Source organism: Enoplosus armatus, chromosome 7 (assembly GCF_043641665.1).
Source record: "Enoplosus armatus isolate fEnoArm2 chromosome 7, fEnoArm2.hap1, whole genome shotgun sequence".
NCBI lineage: Eukaryota > Metazoa > Chordata > Actinopteri > Centrarchiformes > Enoplosidae > Enoplosus > Enoplosus armatus.
Genome location: NC_092186.1, coordinates 5,827,035 through 5,848,198, shown reverse-complemented (window position 1 = coordinate 5,848,198; position 21,164 = coordinate 5,827,035). Strand labels below are relative to the sequence as shown.

Here is a 21,164-nt window from a genome sequence, read left to right as displayed (position 1 = left end):
CGCGTGGAAAGTTTAAAAAGTTTATGGTCTCGAGGTCGCGTGCATTTAGTCTACAGGCCGATGGTTGTGAACACCTAGAGGAAATAAAAGATGATCGTTTCATCTGATTAGTTTTTATCTGATTTGACTCACGAAGCGAAGCGGTCTTTATTTTAAGTTTGGGCTAAAGTTTGACCCGTAGATAAAAATGAAATAGAGGTGGGTTTTCTCTGCAACCCAACAGATAACACATTTAAATTACACATTTCTCTCAACCGAGTAGTAGGTATTAGTGCGTGCGTGTGCGTCACCTATGCCTATCCAGAGCCTATATGTCGCTCTTCGCTTCAGAGCTTGATTACATCAATCATGAGGAATTCGTCGCACACTTTGCACACAGGCCCTTTCTGTTTTGTGGCAGCACGTAAATGATAAGAGTCAGATTGAACTAATATCACGAGGAAAGGAAAAGGTCACTTCTAGCATTGTAACGGAGCTCCCCCTGCTGTTTTCTCTAGAATAAAGAACACAGCTGCATTATACTTCAAGTATATAGTTCTTAGTTTAAATAATGGACTACATATGTACATATATCTAAAAATATATGTGGCAGAAATATTTGTTTTACACACACATAATATTAATTATATAGGCATGTATTTCTAATATATGTTGTGTGAATATGCTGTATATATATGTCTGTGTGTGCATATTTTCAAATACATGTGATAAACATATGTATGCATATGATTTTGTTTGGATAGTGGCGAGAGACAGACGTTGGCATATATCACAGAATATTGTATGGGATGGCCAAAGTAAAGCTCAACATTAAGGATACACAAAGCATCTGAAAGTGTAAATTCAGTTACTTTTGTGAAGACAGATGTTTTTGGTGATAAGAAAAGGGAGATTTTTTTGTTGTTGTCATCCTTACTTTATATAAGACATTATCAGGATAATCATCACAAGCGTTCTTTTGGCCTGTACTGTGAACTTTGTAAAAGTGTTTGTTTCTGGATTACAGGTAACACTGCAACAATGCAATGCAACACAACAGAAAATGTAATCTGCAGACGGGGGTCGTTATTGTCTATTAATTCATCTCATGCTGTAGATTCTATCCCAGCATGCAGTGGGATGAAAGCAGGGAATAACAGGGCTGCTTATCTACTTAATTTCTATAAGGAACGCGTTCATTCTTTTTTTGCCAGCTGATAGATGTTCAGGACCATATTGCCTTTCTTAAAACTCACTTTTATGGACTTGTTTGTCTTTCCCCTGATCGGTAGTTACATATTTATCATGGTTGCCATTCTGTCTGCATGTTGTTGCTTCTATTTTTTTGTTTTCCTCTTTTCATTTTGCTGATTATTTTTCATTCTTTAATCGGCTCTTTGAGTGTTCTATGTTTCCATGCTGCTTTTTGATCTGTGTACATTATCTTCAAAGAGCCCTGGTCCTCCTCACAGTGCCCACATGTGATGACGTCAGTCTGGTAGATGAGTGTTTCAGTTATAATATCGATGTTTTGTTTTAGGGTGGACACATTAACAGCAACACATGCACAATAAAATGCATGACAGTACAGAGTGATCGTAATAACCTGACAATGGAGTATTTTTAAGGCTGTTGTTGTGGATTTTGTTCACCCTCTGTGTATCTCCTCTCCAGTTTCACTGAACTGTTGCCCCCTATAACCTTTGGTTAATGTAGAAAAAAAAAACATTTTTAAAAACAAGACCTTTCCTGAGCTGCTGTCCTCCATGAGTCAGCGACTGGACACCAGCTGTCTCAGTAGTGAGTAGAAAGATGCAAAGATCACCCCTTTTTGCTCATCTAAATCATTTGACCATCAGTGAAAACTTGCATTCAATTATTATTAATTTGATCTACACCAGAATGGGAATTTCTGTACGCAGCCAACAACATGTTGTGCTTCAGTGACGGCTTTCCTTCTCCTAACCCTTACCCGACACAATGAATGAAAACTGTAACTACAGGCCACACATATTCCCAGACAAAATCTATTTTGCATAGGAAGTGTCAAACATCCGTATTTCTGGGGATGTACCGATCCCATACAGTGGATCTGTGTCGGCACTTATTAAACAGATTAGGGTATTGGCCAGAACTGATTGATCCATATTAAACACAGTTTCTCAGTCATTGTCAATTGTAACAAATTTATAAAGCTTCTAGAACAAAATAATAAAATTTGAGGTTTAAGATAAATTCTTGACGTTAAATCTTATCTCAAGGTCCTTACTGGATTTCTTCTGGAGCTTTCAGCCTCATCTCATGGCCCTCATCAGCTTTCAAACTGAGCAAACTCTGATCTGCTGATGATGCATCTGCCAAGTGGAAATTTGCTTAAAAAACAACAACATGAAATTAAATTCATTTGAATTAGAAATTAGAAATTAAAGGAAGAATTGAAATTTGCACAACCCTAAAGAATGTTGGTGTCTGAACGTCTCCGCTTATAATTAAGACGTGATGTGTAGTTACAGCCTCATGTTATATTACACATATTACTGTATAACAATCAGTCCCATACAGTGAGTATACAGGTTGAGTTTACAGGTTTTGAATTGAGAAATAAATCTGTAATCAGAATTACAAAAGATCTATTCTTATGTTTTAGGATTTCTGAAGGACTTCCCTCTGGCTCAAGGACAACAAATTGACATTTTGGTTGAATCTAGTGGGATGCATTTAATGTGTGCAGTTGTGAAAGAATGAACACCAAAGAAATGTCTTCTATTATTTACATGTTTCAATCATGAATTACTGTGGCCCTGCAAATGATAACGAGATGTTACAAAGTTACCACCATGTTATCAGTCATTACTGTTAAGTGCAAGAAAACCAGTGTGTATTGACAGATATAATAATGACGATCACTGTTTTATTCTGTTCAGTAAAATAATTTTAGCTTTTGAGAGTTTGTGAGTTAGAAGTGATCAGGGCAGCTTCCTGGAGAGACTCCCTGCAGAGTTTCTGATCAGAATGGACTGACTTTGATTCCCATTACCGTGTTTTGAGCCCAATTACAGGGTGTGCTTATTTATTTGTTTTTAGCAGTCCACTCACAGTAAACTGCAGACTCCTGTGACCTTGTGCAGTGTATCCATTAACAACTAGCTGAGGAATGACAAGGACCTGAGAACGTAGCCTCTCTGAACTTGTTGTAGTATTGAGTTTGTAGAGAGTATTTCTGCACATATGTTTTCCTCTGCGAAAACTGCAGGATCGTTTGGCATGTGCATATTGCTCTCTCAGATTCACAACAACAACAACATGGTGTGCCTGGACTTCATTCATAACCTCAAAATTGATTGCAATGGAGGCTCATCCTTTATCTGATCTCACTAAAGTCTGAAAAGACACTGAGAAATGATCCCACATTGAAATGAGTGATTAATAATGAATATAATAAATGGAAACGACTAGACCTGTTGTTTTTTTTTAAAAAACACATCCTTACTTAAAGCCCAGTCTGCAGTGTCTTAAGAATACAACATTAATCACATCTTATTTTCATAGGCAAAGCAATCACAGTTCAGAAGTTATACAAGTCTGTCACTCTTAGAAATGAAAATAAGTCATTTGTAATCGGACTCTTTGACGTGACGTTGGAGGATATGATTGGTGGGCGGCTCTGGTATATATCCGTCAGGCTTCAATCCCACCTTCTCGCCAGTGGAATTTCATCTCAGCTTCTGCACCTTCAGGGCAGACGAGTACATAAAATAAGTAAGTACTTCGCAGTTTTCTCCTGGATAAGACTGTATTGCTATTACATATGCCCTCTACCTGTCATATGCGTGACACGGTGGTACTTGTTGGGAAGACAGTTAGTCGGTGAACCTTGAGCGTTACAGTATGTTCTGGCCTGACTCCGTGTCATTTCTCCCCTGCTCAGCTGTATGCCTACGTGGACTTAGCGAGCTAGTAGAACAAACTGTAAGCTAACATGAGCTCGCTAGCTAAGGCTACAGTTCAACTTGTACTTTTCACGAGCGTGTTGGTGTCGGCTAATGTGTATATAAAAAAATGATCCCGTCAATGAGTATGGCAGACGTATTTTAAGGTTTTCATTTTCAACCCACTCTTAGCTTAATGTCATTAGCTGGCCAAGATAACAGCTTGAAGTTCTGTGCAGGGCTGCTTGAGTGAGCCCAGCTACATATTAGCTGAGGAGCTACGTGTCACAGTCACACACACCACAGGCAAAGTTTTTAGCAAGTTTGCTAACTAGCTTGGGGTTCGGAGCTAGTAATCCACGCTACACTGATTTTGCTACTTAAAAACCCACTTCTGCGAAGAGGCACACACATTTGCTAAACACCCGGCGTTATTTTAGTGTCCTCTGACAGTTAAAATAATGTTAGTTTGCCTCGATCTCAGTACATTTTATGGATGATCAACGTTAGCAGACATGACGGCAGCTAGCATTAACTGTAATGTGTCGTTGGCAACTGTCAGCTAGTTAACTTGATATCGTGTTAGCTAGCACTCACACTACCTAGCTACTTAAATCCTTAATCTGGGATTGGGGTATAATGTTATATAGGCTGGAAGTCATGCTGCACCTAACGTTAATGCAAGTTTAACTAGCTAGACGAGCCCATCAGCGTTAATGTTAGCAGCTCATTAACATGAATGATCTCGTAGGTTAGATAATATGACGCAAAATTGTATTATATTCATTTACGTTGGTTGACTGCTTTTGTGTGGTCGGGCTTGGCTGGGTTTGGAGCTCGTGACTAATGCAATAATGTAATAGCAATTAGTCACCAATGTAAATGCACAACTGTAACCATGACATGGTAGTTTACAATTTGGTCTCACTGTAATTCATCTTTCATTTCAAGCCATGTAGTCACTCTCTCTATTGACTGATTGGTGTAGAAAGGGGAAATCTGTCATCAATTGCTTTAATAATATTAAAGGGAACAGGCCATACCTTGTGGTCTGTGCTAATGCTACTAAACCAAATACTAGACGTAGGAGCTTGTTGGTTACGTCTTATTTAGTGTCTAATTTATAAATATTGAGTATGCTAAAAAGAAATTGACTCTAACTGATAATACACCCCTTACAAAACAAAGGGGAGAGAGGAAATTGGTGATGACAATGGCAAACAAGTAAAATGAATCAAAGTGTTCCAATGACTCTGGCACAAAGTGTCACGCTATGTTAAATCGCACACCCTTTTAATGAGAGACATTCACTGTAATCTTGCCGGCCCTTGCATAAGAGAGCAATGGCCTATTTACCTGGTTCACCCACAGCAGCTTCATCAATTGCCAGCTCTGTCCTTCTGTGTGACAAGGCGGTGTCCAATTATAGAAGCCAGCTGCTTGTCAAGGAGAGTGAGCTCCAGTGGCACCTATACTTTACTGGAGTTCAGGAATGCTCTTCTTGGCATCAACTTTGTCTGAACACCTCTTAATGTCTGTGGTGGCAATATACTAGTCTAACAAGAACCATGACTATCAAAGTCAAAAATAAACACGTGTGACTTTGCATTTGCTCTGTGATGTCTCCATTTAATGGCTGTTTTTTTTGTTTGTTTATTTTTATTTTTTTTATTTAAGTCCACTATTGTGATGTCATTAACCCTTGTTTAGTAGTTTGGCTTAATGGGACATGATACAAGGCTCGTACACATAAGCAATATTTCAAATTGATTGTACAGATGTTTTTGAGAATACAATTTTCTTCTTTGTGCACAGATAACCCTGTAGTAGTGTGTGCAAGTGTGTTCCCTGAAATATTCATTCCTTGATCTTTCTTTGAAACTAAGATGACATAGTGGTTATTTTGATACAACTGATCCTTTTTTCTTTGTGGTCTTCAGGCAAAAGCTGGCAGGCTGACGGGAACTTGCATCTTTACAGGACGGATTATCTGGTAACTGACCATTTAGCTGGTAAGTTCCAATTATTAGCATTGTAAGCACTGACACTAATACGGTTTTAAGCAGTGAGGAGCATACTGTTTTGTTTACCCTAAATGTGATTCTGTCCACCCCAACCACAGCTTGAAAATTGGCCTTGTTGTAATAAGATAACTTTTTATTGTCTGTCAAAGTATGAAGTATAATTACAATTGTGGATTAAAAATCCTCTCTCTGCATTTTGGTTAAGCAAATTTGTAAAGAGGTTAAGTTTCCTCATTTACATTTAACACCAGTCAATCCGGTTTATATGGAAACTTAGTAGTAGTCCGTTTCACCTTGTACTTTTTGAATTTTGTGATTTAGATCTCCAAAGCAAGCTCAGAAACATAGCCATGGCAAGACATAAAAAGACAACTTATTTAGTCCCACTGTCTTTTGTATCTATAAAATGTTGTATTTCATTAAAAAAATGCTAATTTAGACCCTTTTTTTTAAGTTAAGGGGTTCCCAAAAGTAAGCTACATGTTCTGGACACTTGTTGAAACATCACTAGATTTTAATAGTTGCCCCCCACTTTGAGGGTATTTATCCATGTTAGAGCAGGCAGCATAAAGGACATCCTTTTGTGTGCCTTAGTTATCACACTAAAAAAAACTATGGTTCACTATTTATTTTGGCTGAAACTGACACATATTGAATTTAAGCGTGCCACTGTAACCTGTTATGTAATTATGGACAACAAAAGAATGTAACCTAGTCTGTTTAGCTTTGGCACGGCTTTGTTTCCCCCCATTGTGGATGTCTTGTGATGGGTTTTGCACCTTCTCTTGCCCCCAAAGAAGTCAACAAAGTGGGGACGGCCTACCTCCAAAATTCAATTATGGTTGCTACAAAGCTCTCCACATGTCCACAATAATGAAATCCATATGGAAAAACTGGAGATTCTGGACTAAAATGTACTCTCTGTCAACAACACATCATCCTTTTTTTGTTTTGTAAGATGCTTGTTCATGCCAATGTTTAAATGAAGGATATTTGCAGACTTAAATTGGCAACAGGATCTGCAAACAGGCAAACAGTAATGCGTGCTGGGCAGAGCAGCCTTAAGTTTATGAATCCTGACAAGGAAGAGGCCACTGAAAGGGTGTTGTAAAATGTGTGTGTGAGGGGGGGGAGGCATGCTACCACCATGTTGAAGCTTGAAGTGAATTTCCTTCAATTGCCCGGTCTATAGAAAAAACTTTTAACATCAACAAGCTCTCTGTTACATCTGGGAGTTGTCTCTCCATGCGTTTCAGATGAATTTCAGGCATGCTTGGGGGCAAAATCAACCCTAAAACAATTCACATTCCTCTGCTCTTGTTGGCCTGAATTTTAAGTTTCCCTGCCAGCCAGAAAAAGCAGAGCAGTGACTCCTGATGTTATATTGAGTTTCATCATCGATAGTGAAGTAAAATCAAGCTTTAGTCGGAGCACTCATTCGTTTATTTCCTCCTTTGCACAGTAAAAATAATGGAACTCAATCAAAACTTCCAGATTTTTACAAGATCTTTTTATAGATCTTTTCTAAATGTCATAGATGAGAAGATTGGCTTTGTGGTTTCTTTCTTGTAAAGAGTTATTCGTGTTCAAAGGTCCTAGACAGGCCATCTGAGTTTTCTGTTGGTGGATTTTTGCTTTAATCCTATCCAACGTGGATATACAGAGGGGTCAGTGAGGGAAAAATCCTCTTAACCTTGGAGCCTACTCACTTAGCTGCACTGCGTAGAATAGCACTGGACGAAGACCGTCGAACAGAAGACAAACTGGTTTCTTCTGGAAAGACAAAATGTACTGTAGCTGCAGCCCTGCCCACACCAGTGTTTTCTTTGTGGTGCTAAGGATAATCTCTTTACTCGCCACTCACTGTCTCATTAACACAGTGCTGGCTGACATGGTAATGTGACAAGAAGCATGATTATACTGTGAGAGACACGGTTTCTTTTGATAAAGGTAGATTAGATAATGGTGACCGTCGCAAAGTCCACCTCTGATAAGCTTGTATGCCATGTTAAACCTGTGCATGTGACACTTCAGAGGAGAATTCCCATTTTCCACCATTCAAACGAGCGCCTTGTTTATCTAGTTTTAGCTATCATGACAATTGTATGCAAAACTTCAAAAATTTCTTAGTGAAATAAGGAACCCATCATCTCCGTCACTGGCAGTGCTGACGTGCGAAACATAGACACAAGGTAAACGATAACTGTTTAAATCCAGAAAGTGATTACAACGTATTGGTTTAGCCCAGATTTGCAATTACACAATACAAATAAGAGCGACGATGAAGTTAATTGCCTGTTAGATGTGAAGTTGCTGCCCTGTCAGGACTGGGTGGTTGTGGTTTGGTCACATTTGACAGCCAGTGCTGGTGTCACAAACAACCCCACAACATTGATCAGATTTTGATTCAAATGTTGCTAAATCCTTATTGAGCCATGTGAATACACTTTTTCCAATTAAGCCCTGCCCACTTCAGACAAGTGAGGAAAAACGAGGACAGAAATGCATACAGAAACCTCCCAAATAACCACAACTGCTCCAACTTTGGCAGAAAATGTTGTATTAATTAATCACTCATAATAAGAAGCTGATTGAGAAAAAAGTTGTTGTTTTTTTTTAAACATTATCCCCTTCCTGTTGTCAAACTTGTGAATGTAAACTTTCCTTTCAGTGGCACACTCGGACTCTGTGTTTCACGTGGGATTTTGACCATGAGCTCAGTCGCTGTACTTACGCAGGAAAGCTTCAATGAGCACCGCAGTGGGCTCTTGCCAGAGAGTGGTGGTGAGTATTTGGATATTTAAGGCTGTGCTTGATTTCTAAAATGCAATAATGCAATCGCAGCCATAAGTGGACCCATCTGTTTTTTTAATCTGTTCTTTTTGCTTGTGTTCAGCTGCTGTGGCAGGAACCAGTGGAGAGGAGGAGGAAGCCCTTCCTACCTACAAGGATGCCTTCCCACCTCTGCCTGAGAAGGCGACCTCACCTGAGGGGACCCAGGAAACTGCCAACGCCTGGACATCCAAGATCCGTCCTCTCAAGTCTTCTATCATCACCCAGGTATAGCATTTTCAAAGTTACCACCACATATATAGACTGAACTTGCTCTGTAGGTAAAGTGCAGTGTGTATTCATACAGTACATGAAGCCCCTGTTGTTGGTGAAATTGATGTAACTGTCTGTGTTGGATTCCTCCCTGTTGGTGTTTAAGGTTAACTTAATGCCACACAGGTGTTTACAAAGTGTGTTTAGGTAAAAATAATTAAAACCATGTGTTAGTGAACCACAAGTGCTTTAATAGAATGTATACAAGCAGTGAATAGTAATTGTTAAAGCCTGGTTTAGCCCCAGTATAGGTTGTTATATTAAATATATGTAATTCTTAATAGAGATCATTAGTTATCTTTTGGACGATCATTACATTGTACCAGTTGCCCCAACACAACTGATCAATTTCCAACTTTTTAGCAAAAACAACATTTTCACTGCAGACATTTTGACTTGTTATCAGATGCACCTATGCTTTTCCTCTCCTATTACATTCATGATGGATTAGTCCCATGAGGTATCCTAGTATGCCGTAACAGTGAGTCAGTCTGCAGAACACCAGGGCCCTGGAACTGACACAACTAAATGCAGTGTTGTGTTAATTAATATCAATTACAGCTGTGCTGTTTTTGCTATGACATGATGAAATATCTGCTGTAAAAACGCCTCTTCGGAACGTCGCATCAAATTGACTTTTCATTTCTGTCTTTCCACATGAACTAGGTTTTCCATGTGCCGCTAGAGGAGCGCAGGTACAAGGACATCAACCAGTTTGGGGAAGGAGACCAAGCTAAAGTCTGTGTGGACATCATGCATAAGACTGGAGCCCACCTGGAACTCTCCTTGGCTAAAGATCAGGGTCTCTCCATCATGGTTTCTGGAAAGCTGGATGCCGTGATGAAGGCCCGTAAGGAGATCGTGTCCCGACTGCAGACTCAGGTTAAGAGAGCCCTCTTTGTTGATGATAACTTCATAAGGTATTAATTGTTGAAGAAAATGGTGCCAACTGTACATTTTAACCCTAACAGGCTTCAGCTACTGTCGCCATCCCCAAGGAGCATCATCGCTTTGTCATCGGCAAAAATGGGGAGAAGCTTCAGGAGCTAGAGCTCAAGACTGCCACCAAAATCCAGATCCCACGACCTGAAGACCCCAGCAACCAGATCAAGATCTCTGGTACCAAGGAGGGCCTGGAGAAGGCAAAGCATGAGATCCTGCTGATCTCTGCTGAGCAGGTAACAATGCTCCTCAGACCACCAACTACTTCATTGACATACATCCCAGATATCACAGCTTTAGGATAGATTTTAATTTTCCCCCTCTCCTATTCTTTTAGGACAAGCGTGCTGTGGAGAGGGTGAACATTGACAAGGCGTACCACCCATTCATCACCGGCGCCTACAATAAGCTGGTAGGAGAGATGATGCAGGAGACCGGCGCCCGCATTAATGTCCCCCCTCCAAGCGTGAACAAGACTGAGATTGTCATCACTGGGGAAAAGGAGCAGGTGGCCCTTGCTGTGGCTATGATCAAGAAGATTTCTGAAGAGAAGGTATGCTAAGATCAAAATTATTACAAGTAATGTTAGTGTTGATGCAGATTACACTGGTATGAGGAAGCTTTTTTTAGAACTAACTTTCTATGGTTGAATATTACACAAGTCCCTGATCAACTACCATTTGTATTGCAGAAGAAGAATGCCACCACCATTGCAGTGGAGGTGAAGAAATCTCAGCACAAGTATGTGATTGGCCCCAAGGGAAACACCCTGCAGGAGATTCTGGATAAAACTGGTGTCTCAGTTGAGATCCCACCATCTGACAGCAGCTCAGAAACTGTAATGCTTCGCGGGGAGCCGGACCGCCTGGGTCAGGCCCTCACCGAAGTTTACGCCAAGGTGTGGAACGTTTTATAAACTCTTTGACATTGGTATTTGTTAAAGGGGAAAGGGGACTTGGAGTAACTCAAGAACATGTTTCCCTTCGCAGGCAAACAGCTACACTGTTTCCTCGGTCTCAGCTCCTTCTTGGCTTCATCGTTTCATTATTGGCAAGAAGGGGCAGAACTTGGCCAAGATTACCCAACAAATGCCCAAGGTCTGTGGAATGATGCATTTCTTTACCATAACACATTAAATACTCATTTTTTTAGATTTCATTTCTAACTACTTTTTTGGTGTATTTTTGCATACAGGTGCACATTGAGTTCACCGAGGGAGAAGATAAGATCACCCTGGAGGGTCCCACCAAAGACGTGCAGATGGTGCAGAGCCAGATTGAAGCCATTGTTACTGATTTGGTGAGCATTGAGGATACAATTTTATGTCTTGGACCTTGATCCAAAGCCTGATGAGGACCTGAAATTGGTATTTTATGGACCATTTCTCAACATAGGAAGTTGAGAGTAGAGCACCTTTTTAACAACACTACAGCTACAGTTGATGTATTCCAATGACATTCATGTTTTGTTTACTTTTACCTAAAAGGTAAGCCGCATGGACTACACAGAGATCAGCGTAGATCCCAAATTCCACCGACACCTGATTGGAAAAGGAGGTGTCAACAGTAAGTACTCCATTGCTGTCAACAGGCTGGGATACTGAATTACAACAATGCAACAAAAACTGTATCAGCATCCTTCTCAAACCATATTTATTTTTTATTTATAGTCAACCGCATCAAAGAGCTGCACAAGGTGACTGTCCGCATCCCCCCCGACAATGAGAAAAGCAACCTGATCCGCATTGAGGGTGATCCCCAGGGTGTGCAGGAAGCCAAGAAGGAGCTGCTTGAGCTTGCGTCTCGCATGGTGAATACAAACTTTGAGTTCACAGGCAAGATGCTGTAAAGCGGATCCTTATGTGCCGTTACTGAATATACTGTTCTCTTGCAGGAGAACGAGCGTACAAAGGACCTGATCATTGAACAGCGTTTTCACAGAGCCATCATTGGCCAAAAAGGGGAGAAGATAAAAGAAGTGCGCGACAAATTCCCAGAGGTGAGTTGGAAACTGTTGGTACATGGTGGGGGGGGGGGGGGGGGGGTTTGTCTGTACTAAGCCCATTAAATGTACTTAAATAACTCTATAATCTTTGTTCCAGGTCATCATCAATTTCCCCGACCCCGCACAAAAAAGCGACATCGTTCAACTTAGGGGCCCACGAACTGAGGTGGAAAAATGCGCAAAATTCATGCAGAAGATAGTGGCTGAAATGGTAAGTCTTTACTCATGTGTCTAAGATTAAGATATTGTTTTAATTTGGCATCCATAACTACTTTAGTGTACTTGAGTGTTAATTGTGATTAACGGTGATTCCTTTTTGTCAGGTGGAGAACAGCTTTTCTGTCTCAGTCCCCATCTTCAAGCAGTTCCACAGAAACATAATTGGAAAAGGAGGATCAAATATCAAGAAGGTACTGCGTATGTTTAGAGAGAATTGATGGAGTTGAATGAGGTCTTCAAGCGGCCCAAGTTTGATTTGACAATTTGCTTTCTAGATTCGAGAGGAAACTAGCACAAAAATTGACCTGCCCGCTGAGAACAGCAACTCTGAGATGATTGTCATCACCGGAAAGAAGGCAAACTGTGAGGCTGCACGAAATCGCATCTTGGCCATTCAGAAGGAGCTGGTAAGCACATGCATGTACTTATTCTAGTCTCTCGAAAGCTTTGGCAGATGGGTCTAAATCTAGTACATATGCCTAATTTAATGTTTCTTTGTGTTCAGGCAAACATCTCAGAGATAGAAGTATCCATTCCCTCCAAGCTGCACAACTCCTTGATTGGGTCAAAGGGCCGCTTTGTGCGCTCAATCATGGAGGAGTGTGGCGGCGTGCACATCCACTTCCCCACCGAGGGCTCAGGGATTGATAAGGTCACCATCCGAGGCCCAATAGAGGAGGTGGAGAAAGCCAAGCAGCAACTGCTTGCCTTGGCAGAGGAGAAGGTTCGTATAAATATCTCGAATGATGAAAAGTTGAACTTCTGTTGACTTCGCTAAACTGGCAGCCATTAGACAGGGGCATAGAGGGAGGGGTAAGAAGGCAAAGAGCTGCTTCTGTGCCCCATTGGTCGTACATTACCACATGCTGAGCACTTCTTTCAGTGGCCTTTCAGCTGTCATAATAAAAATGGCAAGCTTGTACATAGCTTGTGTCTGAAATTGAGGCTGAAATTAGTTTTGGCTGCTGCAGTTTTCTCATTTAAGATTAAATCATGTTTAGCCCATTAAAACTTAAAAGGAATGAATTTTGCATCTCTTATAACTTAAGTTAATAAGCGTGTCTTTTGTGCTGACCTTTTGTAATTGAGTTTGACTTGTGATACATTTCGTGTTGTAAAAATCATTATTTTGTGTATGTTTTTCTTCAGCAAACGAAGAGTCACACTGCCGAGCTGCGCGCAAAGCCAGAATACCACAAGTTCCTCATTGGGAAAGGTGGTGGAAACATCCGCAAGGTCCGTGACAGCACCGGGGCCAGGATCATCTTCCCCACCGCAGAGGACAAAGACCAGGAGCTCATCACTGTGATTGGCACTGAAGAAGCAGTGCGGGAGGCCCAGAAGGAGCTGGAGGAGCTCATCAAGAGTTTGGTGAGCCTCCAAGAGAGTTCTGAACCTAGCAGGACGAGGGAGGAGGATAAAGCTGTGGTTCTCTTGCAATGCCTGAATATTAAATATATGTATACTTTGGTTTCAGGACAACGTCGTTGAGGATACTATGACCGTTGATCCGAAGCATCATCGCTACTTTGTGGCTCGTCGTGGCCAAGTCCTTAGGGACCTTGCAGATGAGTATGGTGGCGTGATGGTGAGCTTCCCTCGCACGGGTTCTCAGAGTGAAACGGTCACACTCAAAGGAGCCAAAGAATGTGTGGATGCAGCCAAAAAGCGTATGCTGGAGATTGTCGATGACTTGGTTAGTACATAGTTTTGTTTTGCTATGATGGTTTTTTCCCTCTTCTGCTTGAAATGTAACTGATTGGTCTTTTTCCCCTCTCCTCTACCAACATTTTCTTTTCCAGGATGCTCAAGTGACCATCGAGTGTGTGATTCCCCAGAAGTTCCACCGTTCTATCATGGGTCCCAAGGGCTCACGGATCCAGCAGATCACCAGAGATCACAATGTACAGATTAAGTTCCCTGAGCGTGAGGACCCACAAGGTAAACGCATGATCAGTTTGAGGATTTTTATTTATTTTTTTTGTAAATAAATTTCTCATCAAACTTTATATGACTCACTCTTTTAGCAGCACCTCCTGCAGAGGCCCCTATTCAGGAGAATGGAGAGACCAACGGAGAAGTGAAGGAGCCCGTCGATCCGAACGCACCCAAAAAGTGTGACGTGATTGTGATTTCTGGACGTAAAGAGCGGTGCGAGGCTGCCGTGGAATCATTGAAGGTATAGTGGTATTCATAACGGCGCTGAATTTTCTATCAAATAGTTTCTTTGTTCCCTAACTGTCTCCTTTCCTTAGGCCTTGGTCCCTGTCACTATTGAGGTGGAAGTGCCTTTTGAGCTTCATAGATACATCATTGGACAGAAAGGAAGTGGAATTCGCAAGATGATGGATGAATTTGAGGTGTGTGTGTTTACAGATTTTTGCGTTGGTTCTGGGATGCACAAGACTTTTATTCTGCTGCTAATTCAGAGCGACCTCACTGTCTGCCTCCAGGTTAATATTCAAGTGCCTGCTCCTGACCAGCAGTCTGATAAAATCGCCATCACCGGCTTGGCCAATCACCTCGACCGCGCCAAAGAGGGCCTCTTGGAGCGCGTCAAGGAGCTGCAGGCCGAGCAGGAGGATCGGGTTAGTGTTGTGTGGAGAACTCGGGTGTATCTACTTTAGGCAGTGTATTCAGATTGAATGTCTGGTGTGCAATGAGGATAAGTGATCCCCTTATGCTGAACTCTTTCTTGTGGTATTTTGAAGTGCCTCTGCAGTGTTGATGATTCATATACTTCCGTGGAGCAGGTAGTTTTATCTTGTGAGATTATTTTAAAGGCCACCCTTGTGATAACAGTGAATGAGGAAAGGGCTTAATTATTAACTTTTACCATGGCAGATGACCAGCAAGAGTAGAAGTGACACTCGCTGCAGTTCTAACCCCGGAGTATTATTTACATCAACCCCTCTACAGGCACTCAGGAGCTTCAAGCTGACCATCACTGTGGACCCCAAGTATCACCCCAAAATCATCGGCCGCAAGGGTGCCATTATAACAAACATCCGCACTGAGCATGACGTTAACATCCAGTTCCCAGAGAAGAATGATGAAAACCAGGTACAGCCTCCCTACACAACTTGCATTTCCTTTTTTTTATTTTTTTTTATTACAAATCAGAAGATGTAGGTAAAAGGTGAACCCTATGTACTCAGTCAGTGCAGCAGGTGGTGCTAGATTACCAATTCACACATGACATTACATGAGAACAAGAATGTGTAATAATTTCTATGATAGTTGCCAATAAGTATAGTAGTTACTATTATTCTCTAAGTGTTTTTTTTTTTTTTTTTTTTTTCCCCCATAAATTCATTTTTTTTCCTGTGTCATGGTGAATGTGCTGCTGTTTCTCCACAGGATCAGATTACTATTACAGGGTATGAGCACAAAGCCATAGCAGCACGAGATGCCATCCAGGCTATCGTGGATGAGCTCGAAGAAATGATCTCTGAGGACATCACCCTGGACAGCAAGGTCCACGCCCGTATCATTGGAGCCCGCGGCAAGGGCATCCGCAAGATCATGGATGAGTTTAAGGTGAGGCTACTGAGAGGGAGGTTTTTCTTTTCAGTGGAAGAAGAAAACATAAAATTCAAAAGCCAGAGGTAGCTTGCTTGATAGCAGTGTACTTGCACTGTTTTTCGAGCTTTCGAGCTTTTCACTTGTGAGCACATTCTTATCTGGCAAAACCTTGACATGTAGTTTCTTGGCATCACTTCTCCACTTGGCAACATAAAGGGATCTTTATTAGTTTATACATGGAATTAACCTTTTTTGAAGTATGGCACAAATCTTTCTGTACCAACAAATCAAATTCACAACTAGACCTGCAAGCTGGTATACCGGGGTCCACTCTTCCGATCCAACTCTAAATCAAAGGTGTACAGACTCAAGGCAACCAGGAGTATGAGACTATCACTGAAAAGGGCTTAAACAGGCGGATTAATATGCATTAATTTGTGCCCTGCAATAACTGGGGCTCCACTTGGTCTAACTCTTGAGTCACCACATTTCCCTTTTTTGTGTTATCACTTTAAGTATCCAGTCTTTGACATGGCTTGGTATCCATCTTGTTTAGGTTGATCTCAGGTTTCCCCAGAGTGGAGCTGCAGACCCGAACCTTGTGACAGTCACAGGTCGCCCTGAGCTTGTGGATGAAGCCATCGACCACCTCCTTAACCTGGAAGAGGAATACGTAAGCTTTTCTGTGCCTGACAACTGTTCATTTTTGATGTAAGAAATGACTGTAATGTTTTACCGTTTCCTAATTCCATTTTGACATGCCACTTTTGTCAGCTGGCAGATGTTGTGGAGAATGAGGCAAAGATGGCTTACATGAGGCCTCCTGGGGGTAGCGCTGCTGCCATGGATGAACAACGTAGCCCATCTAGAGGCTTTGTGGTGAGGGAGGCTCCCTGGACCACTGGCAATGAAAAGGTGAGCATTTTCCCACAAGCCTGATGCTGTTTGAAATTAGACTTGGTCACACCTTCCCTTCTTAATTCCTGCCCCCCCCCCCCCCTGACTTTTAGGCCCCTGATATGAGCAGCTCTGAAGATTTCCCCAGCTTTGGAGCCCCAGTGCCAACCAAGACCTCTCCCTGGGGACCCAAGCGCTTCTAAGCTGCGCTGCTGCAGATGGGCCTGAACTTAACCGGACACAATCTTCCCCTTTTCATCACCCCTCTCCCCCCTCCCTTGACCTGGACTGACCGCTGACCCTGAAAGTCTTCAGTTCTGAGACTGTCCATCTCTGTCTACTTACCCTGGTCTGCCCTTGCAGATTCATCAGTCTAAAAGTGCTTTCAGATACTGTAATTGACTTGTGAGCTTTGTATCTGCATTAAATAATACTGTCTTATGCTAGAAAATGTTGCGGTTAAGTCTACACAGTCTGTACAAGACTGACATTTAAGTGTTGATCAGACCTGACATTTCATTGTGGTTTGAACTGTTATACCAAATTCAATGGTGGCCAGACATCAGTTTTTTTGAGCTGCCCTTATCTTAGTTGCCTTCGCAGGGTGGGGTAAAGGGATTGAATTACCGCTGGCGACATGTTCAGACATGATGCCTGACCAACGAGGGGCCAGCTGTTTCAGTAACCCAAACCCCCCTCCTGCTTTACTCATGTAGCTGAGTGAAACTTGTCAGTCGTTAGCCCTCAAGCACACTGTAGTGGTTGTCGTCTGTCACATCTTTCCATTTGCTTAGCTGTGCTTCTGTGAATATGGTCAAGTAGTGGCACGTACCTTGTAGCCTTATGAATTGGTATACTTAACTAAGGGGGGACGGGGGCGAGCGGTTTCAGCCACTGCAGAATGGCACCCATTCAAACTGCCAGATGCTTGGAGATCATGCCAGAACTAAAAACTTATTACAACACTAGGCCTAGAGCTCCAACGTATCAAACCTCACACTAACTGTTGAATGAACTTTTTTTTTTTTTGACATTCAAAAGTAAATCACTCTACAAAATATAATGACTGTTTGTGAGCAAAACAGCAGACCATCTCGTGCCAACTATCTGTCTAGTGATGTCCTGTGTTATTCATCCTCTGTATTGGGTCAGTGTCCAGTCCCTTTGTCTTCCAGTTGCTATGCAGATTGTTCTGTTTAAATAGCAATGGCCCTTTTTATCAGCCTTACAACTAGAAAGATACAAACCAGGTAGAGATGATGTCTAGGTGCGTTTTTAATGGACAGCTGGAAGGTATGTTTATTGTTCCTTTGAAAGCTTTTGGAACACCCCCCCAGTTATTGTAATTAGTTTCATTTTGCCTGAGGAGTGCAGATTTAGCTTGCTAGCTGCTAATTCAACATCTAGCATCAGCCTACCTTGGTTTATATCCTCCTAGAATTGAATGAAAGATTATGCAAATACCATTGAAGTGAACGGTTATGGATGACACTGGAAAAGAAATTGTCCAAAAAGTCAATAAAAATTGAAAATCTCTCTTGCACATCCTTCTGAGTCTTTTGTAAAGAGCAAAGTTACTCATGGTGTATAACCCAACCTAAAATGAAACTTGTTTCAAAGCTGATGCAGCTGTGGCATGATGACTTACTTTTTGTGCCGAGGGTGGTGCTAGAGGATTTGTGTTGTCGAGTCTAGGGGTTATCTCGATCTCTCGGTGGCTGTACCAAATTTATTTAACATGAAAACGACCTAATAACAATTTAAAATTGGCCATATACTGTATTTATTGTGTTTTATTAAGAGACAGGCAATAGGAAAAAAAATGTGAGACCGGTTTCAAGTCAAACTATTGTGAAGTGAGGTCGTACCTCTCCATTATATTAAATCAAATCAATAAAATATCAAAGTATTATAACTGTATTGATAATGTACAACACGAGATAGTATCATCACATATTATATTGATTTTGTGGCACTACTGGGAAGGTCGGGAGTTAAAAATAAATGTTTAAACAATATTTTTATTGAATTTTGGATACATTTCACACATACAAATAGATCATAACAAGAAAGGGGGGCAATTTTAAAGTTTTTGCTCTAATGTAGTGGCAGTCTGTCCTAAAGCATTTGAGATATTACAATGAAATAATATTCAATAATCAATTGAATTGGTTTTGGACGAATGAGTGAAACAGCGCCCTCTATGCTCTAACGGCTGGTAAAAGTCAGCCAGTCAAAGTTGGTGTAACTCCCTAAGCCAAGTCTAGAAAGGCTTTGATTAGAAAATAAAAATGAAGTAACAATTAAATGCGTTAACCAGTACGTAGCAGTTACCGCAGGTCTCTGGAAAAGAAACTTTGAGAAACCTTTGAGGTGAACTGTGAAGCTTGTCCGCGCCTTAAATTTAAAGTTAGCTAGCTAACGTTATTTTTCCAGTTTTGCTAATGCTATCAGCTAGCGTGCTTTGTACTGTAAAACTAGCTAGTTAGCTAGCAGCGACCGAGTGAAGAGGAGTTCTTTCCAACAAAATGGCCAACACAGGAGCATTACATGACATTCATACTTCGCCTTCATGAAAGAAAGGAGAATGGACTTCAACATCACATAAGGTGAGTCAGACACACCCTCTGTCTGTCTCTTTGCCTGCTGGTTTCTTTCCTGGTGGGAATGTCCCGCCACAGCTCAGTGTGTAATTTGTTAACTGTTTGCTGTGTTGTTGTTATTGGAGGTCATAAATGGCTACTGTGCTTTGTTTCCCCGTGTTTGCCAGGACACTGAAAGTGCTATTGCTGCAACCACAAACATATTTAGCTGGGACAGAGCCTGCAGGCTTTGAATAATGTGAAATGTCTCCACTTTTTCATGTATTGGCAAGTCACCTGTTGATCTGTAGTTACTGTTTGTGGCCTGTGGTCTTTTAGTTACTTGTTCTGGTTTTAAGCAAAGCGATTATGAGTGATGAGCTTTAATAAATACTGTAGGATATTTGTATACCAAGCATATACAATAGTGACTGTGGCAATGTAAGTCATGTATTTGAAACATGCATTGATACTTTTTGATGTGACCATCAAAAAGCTGTGATTTGTTTTGTGTTCAGTGCTGATCTGTCCTTGTATCAGAGTATAAGGTTTGTAGCACTGTATATTTTTCCTATGGTGAGAAAATATATAACAAATGTGTGTAAGTCATGTATCTATGATATGTGCATGGTTTCTTTTTGATGCGAATAGAAATCTGTTGTCTAATAGTTTATTAACTGAAGGTAATTTGGTTTGATGTATTCCAAACAATTCTACAAATCTCAATTTAGAGCTGCAACTAACACTTATTTTCATTCTAGATTAATCTATCAGTTATTTGTTCAATTAAATCGCTTGGTCTATAAAACATAAGAAAATAGTGAAAAATGACCATTACAGTTGCTCAAGGTGACACCTTCACTCATCACTCGTTTTGTCTGACCAACAGTTCAAAACCCAGAGATATTCAATTTGCAACGATGTAAAGCAGAGAAGACACAAATTCCTAATATTGGAGAAGGTACAACCAGTGACTGCTTAGTGTTTTTCTTTTATAAATTACTTGCAGGATTAATTTTCTGTTGATTGACTATTAATTAATCGTAATTAACTTTGTTGGCAAAATTACACATTATCCTACTTTATATCTTATTTCTCCAGATGACAGGTGCATGTTGTATCCAACCAGAACAAAGTGTTATTTACCCATTCTCAGATGGCAACAAACTACAAATGCAATTGCTCCTCCAGATGAAATACTTAACTACCTTTCATACCCATTAAAACTACCTAAAGGGCAATTTGCAATCAATGTTACATTTTTTTTCTTGGTTTGCTCTTTCAGTATCAGGAATTTTAGAAAATCTCCTCCTTTTTGTTGGTGACATGTATGCGTGTTTGTGGAAATACTTGAACAGACAGAGAAGAGTGGAGATGAATGTATTTTCCCCTCATCCTCTCTCCTCTTGAATGCTGATAGAGGTGCACTCTCAACACTCATGAAGTGCTCCTGTGTGTTTGAAAGGAGCAACGTAAAGCTCCCACCAGAGCTTTGAGGCATAATCATGACACAATTAAGATAATTTCCCAACGACTGCTGGTGGCGAGAAAAGCAATTTTTACGCCTTGTAATCGAGTCTGGCTGTCAGATTAAGATAGCAGGTGATTTGAGGGAAATTGTCTTGGCTAACTCTTTGGAGTGGGATCCAGGTGGCCTCAGGTATCTCTTTGCCCATTGAGGTTGCCCGTGAGGTAATGCAGTTTTGATTTTGAAAATGAAAGAAACATTTGAGTGGTGGATTTATGTCTCTGGGCATTTTGTCGTCTTATTACCTGCCTCTGCTGCCATCTACTTCTGCATCTTGTGACTTAAAAGAGCCAAGTGGCCCGTTATCTGTGTCTCACTTTCTCTCTCCGTCTCCTTTTTCTGTCTTTCACTTGCCATCCAATGACAAACTCAATATTCAACACATACTGTATGAGATTACCATGTGTTGGGGTGAAAATCTGTGCAGGAT

General features: G+C 41.1%; 1 protein-coding gene across 3 annotated transcripts; it reads left to right on the top strand.

Annotated features, from left to right (window-relative positions):
* Positions 1–3,684: 3,684 nt before the first annotated feature.
* hdlbpa (high density lipoprotein binding protein a) lies at positions 3,685–18,160 on the top strand. 3 transcript variants are annotated; one of them, XM_070908505.1, is made up of 28 exons: positions 3,685–3,738; positions 5,849–5,920; positions 8,604–8,716; positions 8,829–8,992; positions 9,704–9,919; positions 10,009–10,215; positions 10,317–10,532; positions 10,671–10,877; positions 10,969–11,076; positions 11,174–11,278; positions 11,466–11,544; positions 11,649–11,788; positions 11,873–11,977; positions 12,081–12,194; positions 12,307–12,393; positions 12,478–12,609; positions 12,708–12,926; positions 13,352–13,573; positions 13,680–13,898; positions 14,005–14,143; positions 14,233–14,381; positions 14,458–14,562; positions 14,656–14,790; positions 15,122–15,265; positions 15,563–15,742; positions 16,284–16,400; positions 16,502–16,642; positions 16,738–18,160. In XM_070908505.1, exons 3-28 carry the CDS (start codon positions 8,644–8,646, stop codon positions 16,825–16,827), a joined length of 3,813 nt encoding a protein of 1,270 aa, XP_070764606.1. In that variant the 5' UTR covers positions 3,685–3,738; positions 5,849–5,920; positions 8,604–8,643; the 3' UTR covers positions 16,828–18,160. The 3 variants fall into 3 exon arrangements, with proteins under 3 accessions (XP_070764606.1, XP_070764604.1, XP_070764607.1); XM_070908503.1 differs by having other exon boundaries at positions 14,230–14,381; XM_070908506.1 differs by lacking the exons at positions 3,685–3,738; positions 5,849–5,920; positions 10,671–10,877 and having other exon boundaries at positions 8,616–8,713; positions 15,557–15,742.
* The last annotated feature ends 3,004 nt before the right edge of the window (positions 18,161–21,164 follow it).

Coding starts and splice junctions, on each gene's coding strand:
- hdlbpa (XM_070908503.1), top strand. CDS start 8,644: ATGAGCTCAGTCGCTGTACTTACGCAGGAAAGCTTCAATGAGCACCGC. Junction 8,717..8,828: donor GCTCTTGCCAGAGAGTGGTG/GTGAGTATTTGG, acceptor GCTTGTGTTCAG/CTGCTGTGGCAGGAACCAGT. Junction 14,382..14,457: donor CTGCCGTGGAATCATTGAAG/GTATAGTGGTAT, acceptor TCCTTTCCTTAG/GCCTTGGTCCCTGTCACTAT.